The following is a 24517-nucleotide window of genomic DNA, read 5'->3' as shown; positions in this document are numbered from 1 at the left end:
CTGCATTGCTGCCAGAAAACAACAAATTCCTCTCTTCCACAGGAACTTTTCCACACTGACAGAATTTTGGAACATGGCTGTCAATGCTGGCACTAATTCCATGGCTACCCATTTTAGTACTCTGGGGTGCAGTATTCAGACCATGAGGGTGTACAGGTACCGGTTCTCAATCGTTTCTTTTTACTTCTTAGTGACTCGATTTCCTTTTTATTAAACTCCTGGTTCCCTTCTAGTTCAGTAAGGCTGTTCCAGTTCTATCCCTGCTTCAAAACACAGTATTGGCTTAATTGTTATGCCACACCTGTGTTCCAAATTATAAACACTCCCGTTGCTTTCTGTATCTTAGAGAGCGGCAGCTTTGACTTTTGGTGTGGCATTGTGAAATCTGAGATGGTCAGCTTCCGAGATCTCAAAATAAGTGTCAGCCTCTGGGGACGTTCGCTAGCACCGCTGAATGGAAACACCGCCCACATGAATTTTGCCAAAACAGTTGTACAAGTACTGACGGGTGTCACTGGCAGTTTCACGGAGAGATTCGTTCGAACAGGAGTGGTTTGGGCAGAAACCGCGAGGTAAGGAAACGAAAAGCTTCTTCAGTTTTAAAGGATGTTATTGATCCGTTTCAATTATTTGTGGAGATAACCTCACAGCAGCGGGAACAATGGATAACCCGGAACACATCATTTCTGTGTGGTGCTGCCGCGTGTGTTGAAAGCGACCAGCCGTGCTTGATGCCCCGGTAGTTGGAGGCGGCGGGGCAGACTCCTGACTAACTTGCCGAACACCAGGGCAGTAGAGAAACAGGTTGTTTTGAGAGAGCCGATCGCGGCGATTTCGCCCAGTTAAAGGCTCACGACAAAATGAAACCTGTCTTTGGTAGAACGAGTTATGCTTACCTGTGTGGTTTATAATGTTTGAAATCAACGCTGGAGATTGTAGTGTTTTGTTTTAAACCTTATTCACATCTAGCTAACATGAGAACAATAAAAGTTAATTAAATCAAACCTCTTGAATGCAGAAACCAATTTATTTCTGTTTCTTGATAGGTGGTGAAAAGATGCTGTTGATACAATTATGAGAGGAGTGGATAGGGTAGTACGCCAGAATATTTTGTCCCCGGGTGGAAATTCGGATTCAGTTTCGTTTCTCTTGTATATATCGAAAAGTACAGGGAAACGCGTCGTTTGCGTTAACAACCGGTGCGATCGAGCCACCCTCACACTTGAGAGGGGAGAAGTGTAAAGGAGATGATGCTCAGGGCAGTTACACACACAGTTCAATGTAGTTCAAGGTGTTTTAGATTGGTACATGGATATGCAGCGATTTAAAAGATGTGGTTAACGTGCGGGCAAAAGGAATTACTGTAGTTTAATACGTCATCACCCTCAGCACAGCCATCCGAAACGGAAGGACCTGTGTCTCTGTAGCAACACACACGATATACAGGATGAACTCACCAGGTCAGGCAGCATCTACGGCAGTGAAGAGATAGTCGACGTTTCGGTCCAAGACGCTTCTTCGAGGAAGGGGGAGATGTCAGAATAAAAAGGTTGGGGGGTGGTTAGGAGGCTCGCTGCAAGGTGATCGATGAAGCCAGGAGGGTGGGAAAGGTCAAGGGCTGGAGAAGGAGGAATCTGATAGGGGAGGAGAGTTGATCATAGAAGAAAAGAGAGGAGGAGGGGGCCCAGAGGTAGGTGAGAATAAGTAAAAGATCAGAGTTGGGAACAGAAAAAAAGGGGGGAGGATTTGTTTACCAGAAGGAAAAACTGATATCACAGGACAGCAAATTTTTGCTTCCTCAGAACGTTATTTTTGTTTATGTTAGACCACTTGAAGCTGAAAATGAAATTAATTTTAGGATTACTTGTATCACATAGGAATTTGGAGAAACAAATTTTTTATTGAATATAATGTGTTTAATTGCATAACAGTGCTGATGCTTTGCAATAGTTCAACTAAGCTCAAAATGTTTTGTCGATGATTTTCATTTGTACTCAGTGACTGTGGCTTCTTGCTTAAGTGTCTAACTGTAATCAACCAGCTTTGATGGATTCCAGTTACTGTGATATGGTTTCTCCATGACCGCAATGTCCTGGTGAAACCTTTCACCATGCTCATTACTGACAATACAAAGATTTGCAGGGAAGAAGTCTTAATAAGAATTGAATTTTACTGATATGGTGCACTTCATGGTTTTGAATACTTGAAACATGTTGTCAATCAGCTGCACATAGTTTGGTGCTCTGTAGTTGCCAAGAAACTTTCAACAACATCCTTGAATGCCTTCCATGCAATTTTCTCCAGTCCCACCAGAACTTCTTTGAATTGCCTGTCATTGATGACCTGTTTGATTTGTGGATCAACAATAATTCCTTAACCTTAGTATTAGTTATTTTGAAAACATCTGACTCAAATATTAAAATCCTTCACAGAATTTTTTGTACCTAGTGAAAGCAGATTCCATCCTTGCAGTCTGGATCCCAATAATTCTTCTTTTGACTTTGACAAACCCATGTCTCTGACCACATTATGGAACTCAGACTGAATTATCAGGCGAGGCTCACTTGACATAAAAGGTCCTAGATCTGTATCAATATCTGTGTTGTTTCCTATTTCTGGTTCATGCATAATGGCATAATCGTCTGCCTCCTCTGGGCTCCATGTCTCCTGTGCCTTCAGTCCTGAAAGCCTATTGTTATGAGGCACAGGTCTGATGGCTGAAGGGAGAGTGGATTTCTTGATTTTAGAAGCGAAACCAGGCACACTGGTCAGACAGAAGAGGCAGTCTGTCACATGATCGTTCTGCTCGCATCATATCATTGGGACATTGTGAGGGAGTGATGCTGGAGAGGGACAAGGAAATGGCTGACGAACTGAATAAGTATTTTGCATCAGTCTTCACTGTGGAAGACACCAGCAGTATATGGGAAGTTCGAGCGTGTTAGGGGTAGAAGTGTATGATGTTGCCATTACTAGGGAGAAGTTTCTTGGCAAGCTGAAAGGTCTAAAGGTAGATAAGTCACCTGGACCAGATGGCGAACTCTTCAAGATTCTGAATCAGGTGGCTGAAGAGATTCTGGAAGCATAAGTAGGACCTTTCAAGAATCAGATGATTTTGGCATGGTTCTGGAGGAATGGAAAAGTGCAAACGTCACTCCACTCATAAAGAAAGGAGTGAGGTAGAAGAAAGGAAATTATAGGCTAGTTAGTCTGATCTTAATGATTGGGAAGATGTTGGAGTCGATTGTTTTAGGATGAGGTTTCGGGGTATTTGAAGCAAATGATAAAATAGGTCAAAGTCAGCCTGGTTTCCTTAAGCGAAAATCTTGGCTGACAAATCTGTTGGAATTTTTTGAAGAAAGAACAGACAGGATGGACAAAGGAGAATCAGTTGATGTTGTGTATTTGGATTTTCAGAAGGCCTTTGACAAGGTCTCTCAAATGAGGCTGCTTAACAAGTTAAGAGACCATGGTATTACAGGAAAGAACCTACCATGAATAGAGAACTGGCTGATTGGCAGGAGGCAAAGAGTGGGAATAAAGGGAGCCTTTTCTGATTGGCTGCCAGTATCTAGTGATGTTCTGTGTTGGGACCGCTTCTTTTTACATTATATGTCAATAACTTGGATGATGGAATTGATGACTTTGTGACCAAGGTTGTGGATAATACAGAAATAGGTGGAAGGGTAGATAGTTTTCAAATTTCAAAGTTCAAAGTACAAACATCCAATGTGCAGAGAGAAAAAAAAACACAACTCATACAAACAATAAAACCAAGCAAAAGCATTCAGAAAGGAAGTGAGTCCATAGACACAATGCCTGGAGCAGCTGAAGAAGGCCCACAGCTTCAGCCCCAGTTCATCACAAAGCTTGCAATTGTGAAGGCCATAGCAACCAGAGCAGGCCACAGCCTCAGCCTCAGTGCCACAGAAAGTGAAGTAAACATAGGAGAGTAGTGAGCAGAACCGGCCCGATACTCCCCTGCCTTTTCCAGCCTGGTGTTTAAATCATCCAAAAGTCAGATCGTCTCTTGCACTCGGGACCCAGGCCCTGTCGCATCGATATGCTCTGGGCCTGGACCCCACCGCCATGTTCCGGCCCATACCTGAACTTTCCAATCAATCAAACCAATTTAGGCGGTCAGGCTCCAAATCTCCTCCGCTGCAACTTTTTCTCCACTTCATACTCTATCTCAGCCTCACTCTGACCTCTCACTCCAACTTGGCATTGCTCCCGCACACCTCGACCCTCGAGTCAGCCTCTTCATTGTTTACAATGATTTTCCACAGAAAAACCTGTTATTAAGTATTTAGTTGTATCTCTTGCTTTATGAACCACTAGTAAGTTGTTGCTAGTATTCAGTAGCACCATCTTAAAGCAGGAAGTAGAGAGGCTAAGGAAGGACTCAGACAGATTAGGACAGGGGTGTCAAACTCATTTTAGGTCACGGGCCGGATTGAGCAAAATGCAGCTTCATGCGGGCCGGATCAGTTGGACGCGTGCGAACGCAGCTTTCGTTGCCTCCATTTTTTCAGCCTGCTCTCATGTGTCTCAGTCTCTGCTATAACTACAAAGTGTTTCACTTTACAAATTCCGTTTCTTATGAAGAAGACTGCCGAGCAAGACTGCCGAATAAACACTAAAAACCCTGAAAACCTGGTACCTGAATAAACTCAGCATTAGCCATATCATACGCCACAGGCGCTTCGATTACTGGGGCCAGCTTTAATAGTAATTAGATATTATCTCGCGGGCCAAAGATAATTCCACCGCGGGCCTTGAGTTTGACATATATCGATTAGGAGAATGGGCAAAGAAGTTGTAGGTGGAATGCAGTGTCGGGAAGTGTATGGTCATGCACTTTGTTAGAAGAAATAAAAAGGTAGGTTATTCTCTAAATAGAGATAAAATTCAAAAACCTGAGGTGCTAAGTGACTTGTGAGTCCTCATGCAGGATTCCCTACTTGCAGGTTGAGTTGGCGGTGAGGAACGTAGATGCGATGTTAGCATTCGTTTGGTCTTACTGACCAAGTAGTGTGATCCTGCTTGTCAGGAAAGATGTTATCCCACAAATCTTCAGCAGTGATAAAATCTTACAGCCTCTGTGGGACGATTTAAAATTTATTGTGCTGAGGATGTCTATATATAACAGTTGTATTATGTTGTATGCTGTGTATATAGTGGAGAGGCACTCACTATTGAGTTGGAATTTATAGCTAAGCAGGGAGAAGTGCTGTGTGTTTAATATTTCATTGATATTTGAATAATCTTTTACACACACTGGTTGATTAAGAATTCTTGTTAGTTTAAATAATTAATTACAGGTTCTATGTAAAAACGCATTAATTGCATACATCATCACACTTCCATGTGATACGTCCATTGTTCACTTAAGGACAAAGCCAGACCTGTATTCCAGACTCCCATGTTTTCTTTTGAATTAGTTTAATGTTTTGAAGTTAACACCCACTAACATGAAAGACTAAACTCTTTTGGAAGATCTGTCAGCATTTGGCTAGAAGGGTCTTTGACAAATGTTACCTTTGTTTCTTTCTCCACAGACGCTGCATTGACTTACTGAGTGTTTCCAGGATTTTTAATTTTATTTCAGATTTTTTAACATCTGCAGTTTCTTTTGTTTTCTTTACAGTCAAAGTTTTTTTTTCCAATTCATTTATCCTCTCCTATTTAAATAAAGCTTTGTTTAGGCCATACCTGGAATTTGTTTGTTATGTGACATGTCATATGACATGGGTGATCATGGTCTTTCCATAACCATGATTGTTCGTGGCAATTTTTTCTACAGAAGTGGTTTGTCATTGTCTTCTGCTGGGCAGTATCCTTAGAAGGTGGGTGACCCCAGCCATTATCTGTACTCTTCATAGATTATCTACCTGGTGTCAGTGCTCGGTTAACCAGAACTTGTGATATGCACCAACTGCTCATACGTCCATCCACTGCCTGCTCCCATGGCTTCACGTGACTCCGACCGGGTAGTTGCTAAGCAGGTGCTACACCTTGCCCAGGGGTGATCTGCAGGCTAGCAGAGGGAAGGATGCCTTACACCTCCTTTGGTAGAGACATACTGTATCAGATTGCGAAGTTCTTGGAGAGGGTGCAGAAGGATTTTACTGGGAAGCTGCCTGGATTAGAGGGCATCAGCTATAAGAAGAGATTGGATAAAAATGAGTTGTTTTCTCTGGAGTGTTGTAAGACCTAATGGAAGTTTATTACATTGTGAGAGGCATAGTTAAGCTAGACAGACCATACCTTTTCCCAGTGCAGAAATGTTAAGAAGACATGTGTTTAAACTGAGATGGAGAAAGCGCAACAGGGCAAATTTTTTAAAAACTCAGTGTGGTAGATCAGACTGCTGGAGGAAGTGGTGAAGGCAGATAAGAGATTGACTTTTAAGAGGATGTTGGATGCATTAAAACAAGAATGGTTAGAATGAGGAACAGTTTCTTCCCCCAGGTCATTAGGCTTCTGAAATCCTTGCCACACCGTATACAAAGTGTCACTGTTTAATCTGTTCCGTACCTTACAATGTTTAATATTAATTCACTTTAGTTTGTTATTTATTTGTGATCCATCTGTAGATCTTATCATTCATAAGTTATTGTGTGTTATGTGTACTACTGTGCTTTACACCCTGGTTTGAAGAAATGTTGTCTCGTTCCTGTATGAATTATGTAGTTATATACATTGTGTACATGTATATAGTTAAATGACAATAAACTTGACTTGATATGTATGTGCAGGGAGTGGATCATGTACATGCAGAAGAGAGTTAATTTGTCATCATGTTCGGCACAGTCATTGTTAGCTGAGGGGTCTGTTCCAGTGCTGTAACTTCTGTCTTGTATGTTCTTCAAAGAGTACTTCTGATCTCTCACATACTCATTCTCCTGCTTACAAAACCTGTAGTCAGAATTAGGCTGTAGATTACTAATAATGTGCCGATAAGTGATAGGTTCTGTGGGGAGGGTGGGTTGAGGGAAATGTAGGGAGAATAAAATGGGAGGAGTACAAATGAGTGCTTGATGATTGGCACATCCCAGATATCAACCAGTTCCTGTGTGCAGAAAAACTGATCCATTCACCTTAAACCTATGTCCTCTTGTTTTCCATAACCCTACCATTAGAATGCAGGTTCTGATATCTTCCCTATCCTCCTTTTATAATTTTTAACCCCTCTTTAACGTTACCATTCAGCCTCCTTCACTGCAGGAAAAACAAGCTCTCACATAACTAAACACACACAATATGTAGGAGGAACTCAGTTAGTCAGGCAGCTTATAGGGGAGGAATAAATAGTTAGCAATTTGGGTCAAGACCCTTCACGAAGACCAGATAGGAAGAGGAAGGGGCCAGAATAAGAAGGTGGGGGGGGGGGGGAGGGGAAGGAGTACAAGCTAGCAGGTGAAATGTGAAACCAGGTAAGGGGAATGTGGGTTGTCTCAAATACCTAAAATTCCTTCATGATTCACCCAAACACTTTGTGACATCATGGTTGAGTTCACATCTATCATTTTCTCCCAAGATCCTTTCTTCCCCTTTATGTACAAAACTCTTTTCAATCTGTCTCTTAAGATATAGCAACAAAGTAGTGAAAGGACGGTGAGAGAAAGACCCTTTTACTTCCTGTCTGTTTACCACATCTACTCTTTAGTCACATCAATTAAACAGAGATAAAATGAGAGTCTGGCAAGAATGGGGACAGTAGCAAAAAAAATAAGCTGCTGGAGAAACTCAGTAAGCCAAACAACATTGGAAAGGAATTGCCAGTATTTCTGGTTAAGACCCTATGCTAATATTGCAGAGGGCCCAGAGGAGGTTTACAAGAATAATCCCGGGAATGAATGGGTTAACATAAGGAATATTTGATGCCTCTGGACCTGTACTCACTTTAGTTCAGAAAACTGTGGGAAGAGCTCATTGAGACTTATGAAATATTGGAAGACAGATCTCTTTCGATCTCTCCTCCTCCCCCTCCCCTCCCTCTCTTCCCCCCTCTCTCTCTCCATAGACATATGACCATACCACATAGTCTTGGCCTCTACTGCAGTCTGTGGCAGAGCATTCCACAGGTTCACTACTCTCTGACTAAAAGTATTCCTCCTTACCTCAATTCTAAAAGGTCGCCCCTCAATTTTGAGGCTGTACCCTCTAGTTCTGGATACCCCCACCATAGGAAACATCCTCTCCACATCCACCTTATCTAGTCCTTTCAACATTCAGTAGGTTTTAATGAGATCCCTCTGGATTCTTCTAAACTCCAGTGAGTACAGACCCAAAGCTGCCAAACGCTCCTCATAGGTTAACCCCATCATTCCCAGAATCATTCTCGTGAATCTCTTCTGGACTGTCATTTGCCTTCTTTACCACAGACTCAACCCATAAACTAGCCTTTGGGGAGTCTTGCATGAGGACTCCTAAGTCCCTCTGCACCTCTGATGTTTGAATTTTCTCCCCATTTAGATAATAGTCTGCACTATTATTGCTTTTACCAAAATGTGTTATCATACATTTCCCAGCGTTGTATTCCATATGCCACCTTTTGCCCATTCTTCTAAATGTCTAGGTCCTGCTGCAATCACATGGCTTCCAGAGTACTACCTACCCATCCACCTATTTTTGTATCATTGTCACAAAACCATCAATTCCGTTATCTAAATCGTTGACAAACAATGTGAAAAACAGCAGTCCACCTGAGGAACACCATGAGTCACTGGCAGCCAAACAGAAAAGGCTCACTGCCTCCTGTCTGTCAGCCATTCCTCTACCCATGCCAGTGTCTTTTCTGTAACACCATAGGATTTTATCTTGTTAAGCAGCCTCATCTGTAGTACCCATTAAATGCCATCTGAAAATCCAAGAAAATGACATCCTCTGCCTCTCCTTTGTCCACCCTACGTATTACTTCCTCAAACAACTCTTAACAGATTTGTCAGGCAAGATTTCCTTTGACAGAAACCATGCTGACTTTGACTTATTTTATCTTTGATCTCCATGTATCCTGAAAACTCATCATTAATAATAGGCTCCCGTACTTTCCCAGCCAGTGAGGTTAGGCTAGCTGGCCTATAATTTCCTTTATTTTGCCTTCCTTCCTTCTTAAAGAGTGGAGTGATATTTGCAATTTTCCAGTCCTCTGGGACCATACCAGAATCAAGTGCTTCTTGAAAGATCATGACCTTAGCATAATTCATTTGACACAAAAGAGGGAAGAAATGAGTGTGGCAGTTGCTTTAGATGCAGAAAAAGCATTTGACAGATTGGAATGGGATATTTTATTTAAGGTATTGGAAAAATATGGATTAGGAGTATCCTTTATAAAATGGATTAAAACCTTAAATACTAATCCCAAAGCTAAAGTAGTGACAAATGGTCAAATGTCAACACCATTTCAGTTTACAAGGTCAACTAGGCAAGGTTGTCCATTATCACCTGCTTTTTTTGTGTTGGCGATAGAACCATTAGCTGAATTAATTAGAACGGACCCAGATATTAAGGGTTTCAGAGTTAACCAGGAGGAATACAAGATTAACTTATTTGCTGACGATGTTCTGCTTTATTTAACAAACCCATTGTATTCGCTGTGTAAATTATCTTCTAGATTGGAAGAATATGGGAAAATATCAGGCTACAACATAAATTGGGATAAAAGTGAAATTCTACCTCTTACTAAAGGAGATTATAGTCAATGTCGATTAATAACTCAATTTAGATGGCGGATAAATGGTATAAAATATTCAGGTATAAGAGTTGATAATGATATAAAGAACCTATATAAATTAAATTATTTACCATTATTGAAAAAAATTCAAGAAGATCTTGATAAATGGATGATATTACCAATAACATTAGTAGGCAGAGTAAATGCCGTAAAAATGAATATATTCCCTAGATTACAATACTTATTCCAAACACTACAATACAACTACCCCAGAAGTTTTTTCAAGAGTTAAATAAATATGTGAGGAAGTTCCTTTGGAAAGGTAAGATTTCAAGAATATCGTTGGAAAAATTGACATGGAAATTTGATCTAGGAGGGTTACAACTTCCAAACTTTAAGAATTATTATTAAGCAAATCAACTTAGATTTATTGCATCCTTTTTTGATAAAGATAAGCTGGCATGGATTAGAATAGAACTAGATAAAATAGGAGAAAATACACCAGAAGATTTTATATATAAATGGGAATCTAAATGGATATGGGAAAAGAAAGAATTTCTTATATTAAAACATTTGATTGATCTATGGAATAAAATAAATGTTGATGATGAGATAAGGAAATCTTTATCAGCAGAGATCTTTAATTCAAAATAAACTTATTCCTTTTACAATGAATAATCAACTTTTATACAACTGGTTTCAAAAAGGGATTAGATATATAGGAGATTGTTTTGAAGGAGGTATATTAATGTCATTTGATCAATTAAAGAATAAATACAAAATATCAAACAACACTCTTTTTTGTTATTTCCAATTAAGGGCTTATTTAAGAGATAAATTGGGTCAAACAATGTTATTGCCGAAACCTAATGAAATAGAAACTTTAATTCAAAAAGGAAAAATTTTAAAAATTATTTCTTGTATGTATAGTTTGATTCAAAAACAGGCAATTAAACAAGGAATTTATAAGTCAAGACAAAAATGGGAAACTGACTTGAATATTAAAATTGAAGAAACAAGTTGGTCAAGACTATGTCTTGACAGTATGACAAATACAACAAATGTCCGGTTAAGATTAGTGCAATATAATTTTTTACATCAATTATATATGACACCACAAAAAATAAATAAATTAAACCCAAATTTATCTGATCAATGTTTCCGATGTAATCAAGAAATTGGTACTTTTTTTACACTCTACTTGGTCTTGTTCTAAAATTCAACCTTTTTGGACAAATTGAAGAATTTTACTGGAACAAATTATTGGAATATAACTTCCACATAACCCAATATTATTTTTATTAGGTGATATTGAAGGGATAAAACTGAAACCCAAATTGAATAAATATCAGAAAGAATTCATAAAAATTGCATTGGCAGTAGCCAAAAAGGCTATTGCATTTACTTGGAAATCGGATTCATACTTAAGTATAGATCGTTGGAAGAACGAAATTTACAGCTGTATTCCACTTGAAAAAATTACTTACAATTTAAGAGATAAATATGAAACATTTCTGAAAATTTGGCACCCTTATTTACAAAAGACAGGATTAAATAGATAGGTGCTCCGAAGATAAAATTATTGGTTATTTGGGGAAATAAATAAATATATATACTAAAGCTATTATGAAGTCCGTGGAGCCTGTGGGAATCTTCCGATATCCAGGCATTCTTTCTTTCTTTCTTCTTCTCTTTCTTTTTCTTTCTTTCTATAGGAATATGTTAGGGGGGAGGGGGGAAGGGTTGATAATTTTTTTTCTTTCTTTTTGTAATCATTTGAAAACTCAATAAAAAAATTTTTTAAAAAAAGGAAAGATCATGACCAATGTATCTGTTAGCTCTTTAGCAACCTCTCTGGGATATAGTCCATCTGGTCCAGGTGACTTAGCCACCTTAAGACCGTTCAATTTGCCTGGCACTTTTTTCCTTTGCACTCCTCACTGACACTCACAAACTTCTTGCACACTGCTAATGTCTTCCACAGTGAAGACTGATGCAAGGTAATCATTAAGTTCATCTGTCGTTTCTTTGCCCCCTTTACTACCAACCAGCATAATGTTCCAGTGGTCCATTATCAACTCTCACCTCCCTTTTACACTTTATATACCTTGCCCTCATATTTTATCCTTTCCCTTCTTATAGCTTTTTCAGCTGCCTTTTGTTGGATTTTGAAAGCTTCCCAATCATCCAATTTCCCACTCACTTTTGCTACCTCATATGCCCTTTTCTTGGCTTTTATGCAATCCTTAACTTCCCTTGTCAGCCACAGTTGCCTACCCCTGCCATTTGAAAACTTATTCTGTGGGACAACACTCTCCAGCACCTTGTAAACTATTTCCAAAAACTTCAGCCACCTCTGCTCCTGCCTTCATTCCCTCGATTCCAAGATGGCAGTGCGACGCAGCTTGCAGCGGCCACTCCGTAGCTGATTATCTGTTATTTGTGAAGTGCGGTGCCGTGCGCAATCATAATCGATTGAAAACGGATGTGGGAGCACGGAGGAACATCGCAAAATCTCCAGGAAGACCTTCTTCGTTGCTGCTGCTGCTGTGAGGTCCGGGACTCTGCTGGGAAGAAGAGGCCCCCAGTCCTCGGGGTCACGTTGCCGATGGCCGTTGGCGGGGCCGTCTTAATACGCTTGGCAGAGGATGGTGCTCGGAGAAGCTGTGCCGGAGGGGATGGTTGTCGGCTCGGAGGTTCGACGGACTCAGAGTCCGCTGTGGTCAGGTCGCTGTCAGTGTGTGCTGCGTCTGCGAGGCTGAGTCGGGTGGCGCTGTGGAAGTCCATAGCGGGGGAATTCCCTTCTGCCGCCGGCGTGGGATGGCGAGTCTGTCGGGACCCTGGGGACTTGTGGAAACTGTGTGGTGATTTCTTTTGAACTTATAGTCCTTTAACATCTTTGGACTATTTTTACTGTGCCCATAGTCTGTTTTTTATCAATTATGCTATTTGTTTGCACTGTTGTAACTATGCGGTTTTGTGCAGGTCTTGTAGCTTTAGTTTTTGGTCTTGTTTGTCTGGTGGATTTGGAGCTCCTTTCCGGGAAACCTGCTAAGACGGTAGCGCGATATTAATACGCAGCAGCCTCTCCGGACTCTGGATTGGGGATTGCCAAACATTATGTGGATTTTCTAGTGTAGTCTGTTTTGTCATATGCTTTTGTGATATCATTCTGGAGGAACGTTGTCTCATTTTTTAACTGCATTGCATTTGTGGTTTCTAAATAACAATAAACTGAATCTGAATCTGAATCAGTATCCCCCTCCAATCCACCTGGGCAAACTCCTCTCTCATGCCTCCGTAATTCACTTTATTCCATTGCAATACTGATACATGTGACTTGTGCTTCTTTCTCTCAGATAGCAGTATGAACTCAGTGATGCCCACATCATACCAACCATTTTCTAATTGTGCCACGAGTTCATCCTCCCAATTCTGAATGCTATGCATGTTTAAATACAATACCTTCAGTCCTGCATTCTCTGCCCTTTCTGAATTTTGGCTCTGGGGTACGATTTAACTCTTCGCTCTGTCTGCACTTGTACCCAATCATTGGCTTGTCCGTCCTTACTTTCATGTTACACCCATCATCTACTTGTAAACCTGCTTGCTCATCCTCAGCTCCATCATACTGGTTCGCACCCCCCTGCCATATTAGTTTAAGCCGTTCCCAACAGTTCTAGTAAACCTGCCCACAAGAATATTGATCCCACTCAGATTCATGTGCAGCCCGTCCCTTTTGTACAGATCACACCTGCCCCGGAAGAGGTCCCAGTTATCCAGAAATCTGAATGCCCAGCCCTCTGCTGCAATTTTTCAGCCACGCATTTATCTCCCACCTCATTCTATTCCTGTTGTCTCTGTTGCGTGACACAGGCAGCAATTCATATAAACATACAAATTACCAACACTACTCAATCCCTTGAACACCATTCAATGAGATCATCGGTGATCTATTGTAAAACAAACTCCACATTCACCTCCTTACTTACCAAGAATCTATCCAACTCTTTCATAAAAATATTCAAAATCCTTGCTTTCATTACCCTTCCAGGTCAAGAGTTCCTAAGACTCATGCACCAGAGGAAAACTGGCATCATTACAATGTTCCCAGGAATGGAGGGATTATTTGGTGGTGAAAGGTTGTACTCATTGGAGTTTAGATGAATGCGAGGCAATCTTCTTGAAACATGTAAGATTTTTGAGCAGCTTAACAGGATATCTGCTGGAAGAACATTACTCGTAATGGGAAAATCAAGGACTATAGGTCACAACTCAGGATTAGTGCTGCCCATTTAAGACTAACCTGAGGAAGAACAACTTCTCTCCAATGATCATGAGATCAGCATGTTGCCTGGGAAGTATTAGCAATATAGATGGATTGTTTTCTCTGGAGTTTCAGAGGCTGAAACACAACATGTTAGAAATCTGTAAAATTATGAGGGGCTTAGATAGGATAAAAAAATCAGAGATTTTGTTTTCCAAGATGGGAAATACCAAATATCAGAAGGCATAGCTTTAAGGTGAGATTGGGGAAATTTAAGGAGATTTATGAGGCAAGGTTTTTTATATGGAGAGTGGTGGATGCCTGGAATGTGCTGCCAGAAGAAATAGTAGGAGAAGATATGGCAATAATGTTTAAGAGACATTTAGCGAGCAGATGAACAAGCAGGAAATAGAAGGGTATGGACTATGTGGAGTCAGATGGTGTTAGGTTGGATTGACATCACAGGCTGAAAAACTTGTTCCTGTGCTGTAATATTTTATGTTCAGTGTTCAGTGTTATCATAGAACTTCCAGAAGGACTTCCGGTCAAGATGGAACCAACACCCCTTTAGTCAACGTCTTCTGGATAGATCGGGAAACCATATATTTCACTTTTTTTAATGTCTTTTACATTTGTTTTTCATCTTGAATGTGATTCTGGAATTGTTGGAGCCCATGATTTGCAGTTTGGAGATTGTTTGGGTCTCTGCGGTCTCCGAGGGGATTCTGGGAGGGGGAGGCAGCACGCAGGATTTTGTAGCAAGAAGGCTGCGAGCTGATGTTTGACTCCATTTTGTTGATTAGAGCTTCTATTCACCAATTAAAGCAAAGAGGGAGATTGAAATGCTGGCTGCCTGCCTTTTTATCACTGGGAAGATCACTCTACACCGAGGGGATACTGCCTTTTTTATCGCTGGTGAGATTGCTCAGCTACAGAGGGGGGAGGCTGTCTTTTTATTACTGGGAGATTACTCTGCACAGAGAGGGGAGACTGCCTTTTATCGCTGGTGAGATCAGTCTGAATGGAGAAAGGAGACTGCCTTTTTATTGGAAAGGAGACTGCCTTTTTATTGCTGGGGACTGCTCAACACAGAGAGGGCCAACTGCCTTTTATCATTAGTGAGATCACTCTGCTATCGAGAGGGAGAATGTTGCCCAGGTTTTCTGCAGTTTGGATGTGGACTAGGACTGTGGACTCCTTTTAGTCTTACGTGTTTATTTTTGTATTCTGTGATTTTTGCCCGAACTTTCTCATTTTTTTAATGTGTGGTGGAGGGGGATTTGGAGGCCAATGTGCCTGTTCCATTTTTGATCACTTTTTTGCATGGGGAAGAGGGATTTGGGGGTCGATAATCATGCTGCCTTTTTTTTCTTTCTTGGTTTCATGGCTACCTGGAGAAGAAGAATTTCAGAGTTATATACTTCGATAATAAATGAACCTTTGCACCCTTGAGCACATTAGGCAGGAATGGTGACGGGGAAAACATAGTTCAAAGTCAATGAAAATTTATTATCAATGTATGGATATGTCACCATACATTAACTTGATGTTTGTTTTCTAGTAGTCATTTATAGAAAAATAAAGAAATACCGTTGAATTTATGAAAAACTATATATAAACAAAGACTGACAAATGACTAATGTGTAAAAGAAGACATATTGTGCAAATAAAAAAGTAATAATACTGAAAGCATGAGTTACAGAGTCCTTGAAAGTGAGTCTGTCAGTTGTGGAGTCACTTCAGAGTTGAAGTGAGTGAAGTTACCCAAGCTGGTCAGGGGCTTGATGGTTGTAAGTGAATAACTGCTCCTGAATACCGTGGTGTTGGACTTAAGGCTGCTAAGTATTTTAACGACCTTTCATTAGAATTGCGTCACATTAATATGATCCTGCCAGCCGCTTTCAATTAGATATTTCTGTTTTATTCCAAAGCAACCCAGCATTGTCATCCTGAAACTGGGATGCCTGCCTCTCAGTGTGTGAGCAACATGTAAGCTATCGTTGTTAGCCACAGCCAGTAAAGTGGTGAGGTGTATTATTGGCTATGTGCAGAATGCAGATGCACTAGATACTCAACCCAAGTAGTTTCCCATTGAAGACTTGGAATGAAATGCTGAGTCAGTGAACAAATGAATTTATAATTTACTTTAAATTACTCCACTCCACTCTTGTAAAAAGGGAGCATTTTGGACCACTTTAAAAGGGGAATAACTGTAACCATTGCACTTGCAACATCCGTGCAAAAGCTGGCTATCATTTCTATTAAATTATTTACATTTCTCGCCAAAAGTTTTCCCATAGAATTGCAAATATCTCCCTGTTCATTCGTGTCCCACTCAAAAATAATGAACATGCTTCAACAGGATATGTTTAATCCTTTTCGCATAGGGCCTCAACAAAAGTCCTCCACTTTCTGCGATCTCTAGCAGATGTTTTTGCAGCCTCCCAAGTTTGGCCGGCGGCTTTCAGTTCATCCAAATGCCTACGCCTCCAGGTTTGCTTTGGGCAACCTCTTCTTCTCTTCCCTTGTGGATTCCATTCAAGTGATTGTCGAGTGACATTCGACTGGCTCTTCCTCAAGGTGTGGCCGACCCATCTCCACTTCCTCCTCCTTATCTGGAATACAATGGGCTCTTGGTTTGCTCTCTTCCATAGGTCTAGGTTTGACACTCTGTCGTACCACTTGAGGCGGAGGATCTGCCAGAGGCATTTGTTGAGAAATTCAATATATATTCTGGATTATAATCACCTGTTGTATGTATTTAAAAGAAAATCTTACCTTGCCTCACACGTGACTTACGCAAGGGTTGCATACCATCGCCGACTTCAAAGCCAAACGTTGTGGTGCCGCCAACATCGCAGCCTCTCTCCCAGATGAGAGCGATCGCTTTTACACTTGGTTCGATGTTACTAACTCTGAGCCTCCGAGGAAAGCCACCGCTACAACCTGCAACCTGGTCATCTCTGAGGCTGAGGTACGCAGATGTTTCTAACATTACGGTCGCGAGACTGCAGGACCAGGCGGCATCCCAGGGCGAGTACTCAGGATGTGTGCAGCACAACTGGCAGGTGTGTTTACTGATATTTTTAATCTCTCCCTCTCCCAGTGTAGAATGCCCTCCTGCTTCAAATTATCCACAATTGTCCCTGTACCAAAAAAGACCTGAATGCCTGAATGACTGGCATCCTGTCGCACTCACCTCAATAATAAGCAAATGCTTTGAGGGGCTGTTCAAGGATTACATCTGCAGCTTACTACCACCCAAGCTTGACCCCCTACAATTCATCTACCGACACAACCGATTGGCAGATGACGCAATAGCCACAGCTCTACACACCGTCCTTACACATCTGGAGAAGAAGGATGCTTATGTGAAAATGCTGTTCTTGCTCTGCAGTTCAGCATTCAACATCACAGTTCCATCCAGGCTCGACAAGAAGCTCAGAGACCTCGACCTTCACCCTGCCTTGTGTAGCTGGATCCTGGACTTCCTGTCAGAATGTCAGCAGGTTGTAAGAGAGAGCTCCCTCACCTCCAACCCTCTGACTCAATACAGGAGCCCCTCAGGGCTGCGTACTGAGTCCCCTCCTTTACTCCCTGTATACCTATGACTGTATTGGCACCCACAGCTCCAATCTGGTAATTAAATTTGCCAATGACACTACATTGATTGGCCTTATCTCAAACAATAATGAGGTGGCCTACAGGGAAGAAGTCATCTCTCTAACATAGTGGAGTCAAGAAAACAACCTCTCCCTTAATGTTGCAAAACCCCTATTTGACATCAAGGGACCTGGGGTTGAGGGGATAAACAGCTTTAAGTTCCTCAGCATCCACATCACTGAGGATCTCGTGTGGTCTGTGCACACCAGCTGTGTGGTGAAGAAGGCACATCAGTGCCTCTTTCACCTCAGATGGTTGAGGAAGTTTGGTATGGGCCCCCAAATCCTAAGAACTTACTACAGGGGCACAATTGAGACCATCCTGACTGGCTGCATCACTGCCTGGTATGGGAACTATACCTCCCTTAATTGCAGGACTCTGCAGAGAGTGGTGAGGACAGCCCAGCGCATCAGGAGTTGTGAACTTCCCATGATTCAGGACATTTACGAGGACAGGTGTGTAAAAAGGGCCTGTAGGATCATTGGGGACCCGAGTCACCCCAACCACAAACTGTTCCAGCTGCAAGCATCCGGGAAACGGTACCGCAGCATAAAAGCCAGGACCAACAGGCTCCGGGACAGCTTCTTCTACCAGGCCATCAGACTGATGAACTCACGCTGATTTCAGTGTACTCTATATTACACTGACTGTTCTATTTATTATAAATTATTATAAATTGCTATGATTGCACATTGCACATTTAGATGGAAACGTAATCGGTAGCTGAGCGAAGGGCGCTGAGTAGGCTACGGTCAATTATGGATAACTCTGAACATCCTCTACATAGCACCATCCAGAGACAGAGAAGCAGTTTCAGCGACAGGTTACTATCGATGCAATGCTCCTCAGACAGGATGAAGAGGTCAATACTCCCCAATGCCATTAGGCTTTACAATTCAACCGCCAGGACTTAAGAACTTTTTAAAAGCTATTATTAATGCTTTTTGAGATAGTGATTTAGATGCATATCATATTTTTTACTGAGTTAAGTATTGTATGTAATTAGTTTTGCTACAACAAGTGTATGGGACATTGGAAAAAAAGTTGAATTTCCCCATGGGGATGAATAAAGTATCTATCTATCTATCTATCTATCTATCTATGTAAACATTTTTACTCCTCGTGTATGTGAAGGATGTAAGAAATAATGTCAATTCAATTCAATTTCTTTTGCCATTTACCCAAACTTTCTGCTTCAGGAAATAGTTTCTTATTTTATTGAAACCATTTGTTTTTAAAAAACTTATGTTTTCCCGCTAACCTTGGGTGTTCTTAATACCCTTCCACTCTCTTCCCCAAAATGAGTTCTCGCATTCCATGTTGATGGGGAGCAGAGAGTAGCACGGTAGTGGTGATGCTGCTTTCTAGCTTCACTGACCCCGTTTGACATTCCATCCATGTAGACTTTGCAAATTTTGCCCCTGGTGGTATGGGATTCCCCTGGGTGTTCTAGTTTGGAACATGGAAGAGCAGAGCACAGTAAACAAACATGACCTGCATATCTCCTTTAAATGTTTACCCTTATCTCCTTGAAGCTATACCCTCTAATATTCCACATTTCTATCCAGGGAAGAAGGCTCTGATTATCTACCCAATCTATGCCTTTTATAATTTTAAATATTTCTGTCAGGTGCATCCCTCAGCTTCAGACACTCCAGAGAAAACTGTTCAAGTTTGTAGAACCTAATTGACATCCCAAAAATGTATTGGCTGGTAGACTAATTGGCCATTGTACATTGCATTCTGTTTTGTTAAGTATTAGGGCTGAGGGGTTGCAGGAGTTAGCTTACAAGGAAAGTGATGAGTTCATGTATATTCTCACAGCCAGCATAGATTTTGCTGGGGCAGATGATTTCCTTTTATGTCACAGTAAGAAATAAATATGAGAAATATCCTAGAATAATTTTCATACATGTTCTCTTCATTCTTTCTTAAAATTTTGATATCCTTCCCAGTGTCAGATATTTCCTACGTTGACTATGGGATGAAAATTTCTCTTTGGGAGCCAGTCTTTCACCTCCTTTAGGTATCAGGCTAACGAGTCAGTGAAGGAGGATTTATGCGTGTTCCGTTTTGTGTGGGGAAGGGGATTTTTGATCAGGATGCCATTCTTCTTTGTGTGGGTGGTGGGGGGTGGGTTTAATGTTCCACTCTGAATGACTTTCATGCTCTTTGTTTCTGGAGAAGACAAATTTCAGAGTTGTGTTTGGATAGAAGCCTCGATAATAAGTGAACTTTTGGACATTTAAACCTTTGAATTTTTATTACTGTTTATGTTGTCAGCAAACATTGTAAACAGTATAAGAGTTTCAATAGCCTGTTTGTAAGAACATGCATGTTTTGCGATGGTTTTCACAAAGATTCCACCAATCTTAATTGTGGAGCTCACATAATCCAGGGAGATAGAAGATGGCATACGGGAAGCAAGAGCCTCTCACTGCGTCCCCTCCCCTACACCAGATACCCAGTGATCCTTGTGAATGTTAGGTGCCTGGTATTTAATATAATATTCCAGCTGAGATCTAACTATGACCTAGTATAAATGGAAGGGGTGCACTGAACTTTACAGTTTCTACGGTCAAAAGTACTGCATTTCTTCTTTAAATTTCCTCCTTGATTTATCTTGGCACTTTCAAAAATATACATACTGTATGTATTACACCAGGATTATTTGTTTCAGTGAGTCTAGTACAGTTGTCATTTAGTTTACTTTGTCTTTGATTCCACCCTTCATTTCTGTATTTCCTTTTATTTCCATTGTTGCGCAACTGACAAATGTTTTTGATCAGTTTTGATAATGTTTTTCACTTAATGTACTGGTACAAATTATGCTTTCTCATGCTCACTTCTACGTGATTGAGGCAGATCTGAAATATTCCTGTGATTCTCCTAGGCAACAGCCTGCAAGTACTGATGCAGTGTCGGTAGTTAGCTGTCCTTTTTACCCTCAGAGCCCCCTTGTTTTGGTATGAAAGAGTTCAGGAACTTGTATAGCAACACACACAAAATGCTGGTGGAACGCAGCAGGCCAAGCAGCATCTATAGGGAGAAGTACAGTTGACTTTTCGGGCCGAGACCCTTCGTCAGGACTAACTGAAAGAAGAGATAGTAAGAGATTTGAAAGTGGGAGGGGAAGCGGGAGATCTGAAATAATAGGAGAAGATGGGGGGGGGGTAAAGCTAAGAGCTGGAAAGTTGATTGGCAAAAGGGATACAGAGCTGGAGAAGGGGGAGGATCATGGGACGGGAGGCCTAGGGAGAAAGAAAGGGGGAGGAGAGCACCAGAGGGAGATGGAGAGCAGGCAAGGAGTGATTGTGAGAGGGGCAGAGAGAGAAAAAAAAGGAGGAAAAGTCAGATAAATAATAAATATAAAGTGTTGTTCCTCCAACCTGAGTGTGGCTTCACCTTGACAGTAGAGGAAGCCATGGATAGACATATCAGAATGGGATTGGGACGTGGAATTAAAATGTGTGGTCGCTGGGAGATCCTGCTTTCTCTGGTGGACAGAGTATAGGTGTTCAACGAAACGCCTTTTATTCCGTCTGGGTAGCCTCCAATCTGATGGCATGAACATTGATTTCTCTAACTTCCGTTAATGCCCCGCCTCCCCTTCTAACCCCATCCCTTATTTATTTATCTAATTTTTTCTCTCTATATCTGTGTTGCCTTTATGGCATTTGTTTAGTTTATAATATTTTCGCTTTAGTAATTCGTTTGTTAGCATTTTTTAGTTAAAGTTAGGATTGTTTAAAGTAAATTCATTGTCTGTGATATATCGCGGCATGCGATGACGTCACATCCGGTTTCGCCGCGTCTTGTGGGAAAATACCGGTTTGGAGAAACGGGAAGGAGGGGGCTCACATGTGCAGGATCAGCGCAAGAAAAGTTGACTTTCTACACATTAGAAACATAGTGAAGCAACGCCGTAAGTTCATGAGATAATCGATATGTTGAATTAAAATGTTAACGCTGATTCTGTTAAAAGTAATGACGGTTGATAAGGTTTATGTTTTCGTTAGTTAAAGAGTTGTGGATAGTTTGTGTTGAAGTGTATTTAAAGCAGTCAATGGCGTAGGTAGATTCTGACTGTATGCTGCATTTTAATGTAATGTAGTTGTGGTAGTTTACTTTTGCAAGTATTTACGATGTAAATGTGATATCAAGAAGGAAACAAATACTGTACAAATCTTGTATTGTTTTATCAACAGTTTTCACCATACGTTAATGTGGAAGAGTGAACAGTAAACGGTTAATCTTACTGCGATCCTGTTTTCATTGACTACGGTTTACCTCGGTGTTTAGTTCAGCGTTCTCTTACACCTGAGCGAGAACACTACAATGTCCTTCTCATAATCACTCCTTGCCTGCTCTCCATCTCCCTCTGGTGCTCCCCTCCCCCTTTCTTCCTAGGCCTCCCGTCCCATGATCCTCCCCCTTCTCCAGCTCTGTATCCCTTTTGCCAATCAATTTTCCAGCTCTTAGCTTCATCCCACCCCCTCCTGTCTTCTCCTATCATTTCAGACTTCCCCCTCCCCCTCCCTCTTCCAAATTTCTTACTATCTCTTCTTTCAGTTAGTCCTGACGAAGGGTCTCGGCCCAAAACGTCGACTGTACTTCCTATAGATGCTGCCTGGCCTGCTGCGTTCCACCAGCATTTTGTGGGTGTTGCTTAAATTTCCAGCCTCTGCAGATCTTTCTCGTGTTTGAGGAACCTGTATAAGTTAGTTTCTGGTGTCTTTGGAAATGCCTGACCAGAATCAGCCTTCTGAGTGTGTCTCACAAAGAGTGAGGAAACATTAGTTTCCTCTCAACGGTATGGTGTTCAGTTATATTACACTTACCCACATTTTCTTCAGTGTCCTGTGACTCATACTCAAGCCATGCTGTGGTTTCAGAGCAATATCTGTTTAATCCAAATGCATATATTTAATTTCACCAAAGTTTGTGCTTTTTCAGCTGCTTTGTGTGTGGCACAATATGCAAGAACTTGTTGTCACAACCCTTCTCGGGTGCTTGTGAGTGAAAATTAGGAAATCTGGATTATTTCTATTCATATTGAAAGGATATTTGAGAGTATTTACACTGTGGTAAAGACATAAAATATGACAGATAAAGACGAATGAATCAAATTGGCCTTGGCATTTAGTAGAATTCACAGGAGAAAATACAGGTGAAAGGTGTACGTGCTGAGAGCTGTGTGCTGGAGGCAATTTGGAATATTAATATTCAAACACTTACAGAGATGCTTGGGAAATTATACAAAGCATTTGCCTGAAGGCTAATTCCCATTCAAAAAAAAACTCTGAGAAGGAAGAACTAATAGCAATCCCATTTTGTTTCCTTTCTTTAGGTGATCAGATTTAAAGAAGGATTGTACAGTGATGGCCACAACGGGTAGGAAATATTTTACATTGTGAACTTGACTGAAAATCCAGTATGTTAAAAAAACAGAAATATTTAGTACAGTAAGCAGAAAATATTATAAGTACATAATGACATCTGGAGAATGAAAAGGCAGATTTAATTGGAATTAGTTTTATTATCAATATCTTATATGACTTGAAGTTTGTTATTTTGAAACAGTAATATATTGCAAAGGAAAAATTACAAAATTAAATAAATACGGTTAGTTCGGCCATTGGTTAATCAGGCAGCCACGTTTTTGGGATAATACTTAAAAAACAAAACTAATCAAAAAAATAGCAAGGATCCTTTGTCTATTTGGGACACTACACCAAATTAATTAGGACAGGAAACTATTGCCGAATAGCTTTTAAACTAGTGTCAGTTGTGTGCAGTTCTGTGACTGTTAAGTACTACACCATGCTTAGAGTGAACCGTTTTTAAATAGCATCAGTCGTGTGTGTTTCTGTTTAAAATACACTGATTTTTGTTACTGATAGTTGGTGAGAAATAGCCATTAAGACAATTCCAAACCGTTTTGCTCACTGCAGTTTCAAGCATTCAAGTTTGGAGATGCAAGAAACAGCTGGGAGTGAAAATGAAGCTATTTCACTACTTCAGCAAGTTAGAAACTGTGACAAATTTGAAGATATTAACAATCATCTTGAATGTTACAATGAAAATGAAGATTTGGAGGATGCAACAGTTTCTAAATAGCATCAGTCACATACACTTGTGTGGCCATAACACACTATACTGTGTTTAGAGCAAACATTTTGTAGTATCAGTTGCATATGCTTGTGTTATGTTACTTATTTGGGCTGACAGATGGCAAATTAAAAAGTAGCAATATTTGACACTACTTCATGCAAGAAGGCAATTAAGGTAGCCTATTATCTGCACAAGGTGTATATGCTGATTTTGTTCATTTACAGTCAATCAAAAGAACATGGCTACATATACTGGATTGATTCCTCCATCAATAACTATTATGAATGAATACAATTTCATACTGTAGTACTGTAGTAAAGTTGATGGTGTTATAATTTGTTCTGTATTTCATTTAAACACATAATTCGTTAGTGAAATGGCAGAATGTCTTTTTAGAAATTATTTTCATAAACTTCAGCTAATTCGGACTGCTGCATAATTGGGCCAAAATGTGTGGGTGTCAATGTGTCCCAATTAAGTGGAATCCACTGTAGTGCAAAAAAAAGGAATTACAAGGCAGTGTTCATGAGTTCATGGACCATTCAGCTGGTGGAAAAGAAGCTTTTACCGAATCATTGATAGTAAGTATTCATGCTCTTGTACCTCTTCCTTGATGGTAGTAATGAGAAGAAGGCATATCCTAAATGGTGAGAAACCTTTGTGACGGATGCAGTTTTCTTAAGGAATAACTTACACTACTCTCTCTATACCCATTTGTGTGTGGCTTGGTATAGCTCAAATACCTGCTATAAATTAGCTGATGATAACAAACATTGTTGGTAAAATTTCAGGTG

The 24517-nt window shown here is 40.6% G+C and overlaps 1 protein-coding gene across 2 annotated transcripts in view; it reads left to right on the top strand.

The window, feature by feature from the left end:
• Positions 1-420: 420 nt before the first annotated feature.
• Positions 421-24517, top strand: part of LOC140725707 (phospholipid scramblase 1-like) — a 66163-nt gene continuing 42066 nt past the window's right edge. Inside the window, exons 1-2 of one of the 2 annotated variants that reach the window (XM_073041547.1) lie at positions 421-572; positions 22960-23003. In XM_073041547.1, the coding sequence (XP_072897648.1) occupies positions 22991-23003 (13 nt within the window). In that variant the 5' untranslated portion in view covers positions 421-572; positions 22960-22990. Of the gene's footprint in view, positions 573-1441; positions 1461-22959; positions 23004-24517 lie in introns of those variants that run through there. The other variant, XM_073041548.1, reaches the window with a different exon arrangement.

This window comes from Hemitrygon akajei, chromosome 3 (genome assembly GCF_048418815.1).
Source record: "Hemitrygon akajei chromosome 3, sHemAka1.3, whole genome shotgun sequence".
Taxonomy (NCBI): domain Eukaryota; kingdom Metazoa; phylum Chordata; class Chondrichthyes; order Myliobatiformes; family Dasyatidae; genus Hemitrygon; species Hemitrygon akajei.
The sequence above is the reverse complement of the archived record's forward strand: the minus strand, read 5'-3'. Positions and strand labels throughout refer to the sequence as shown.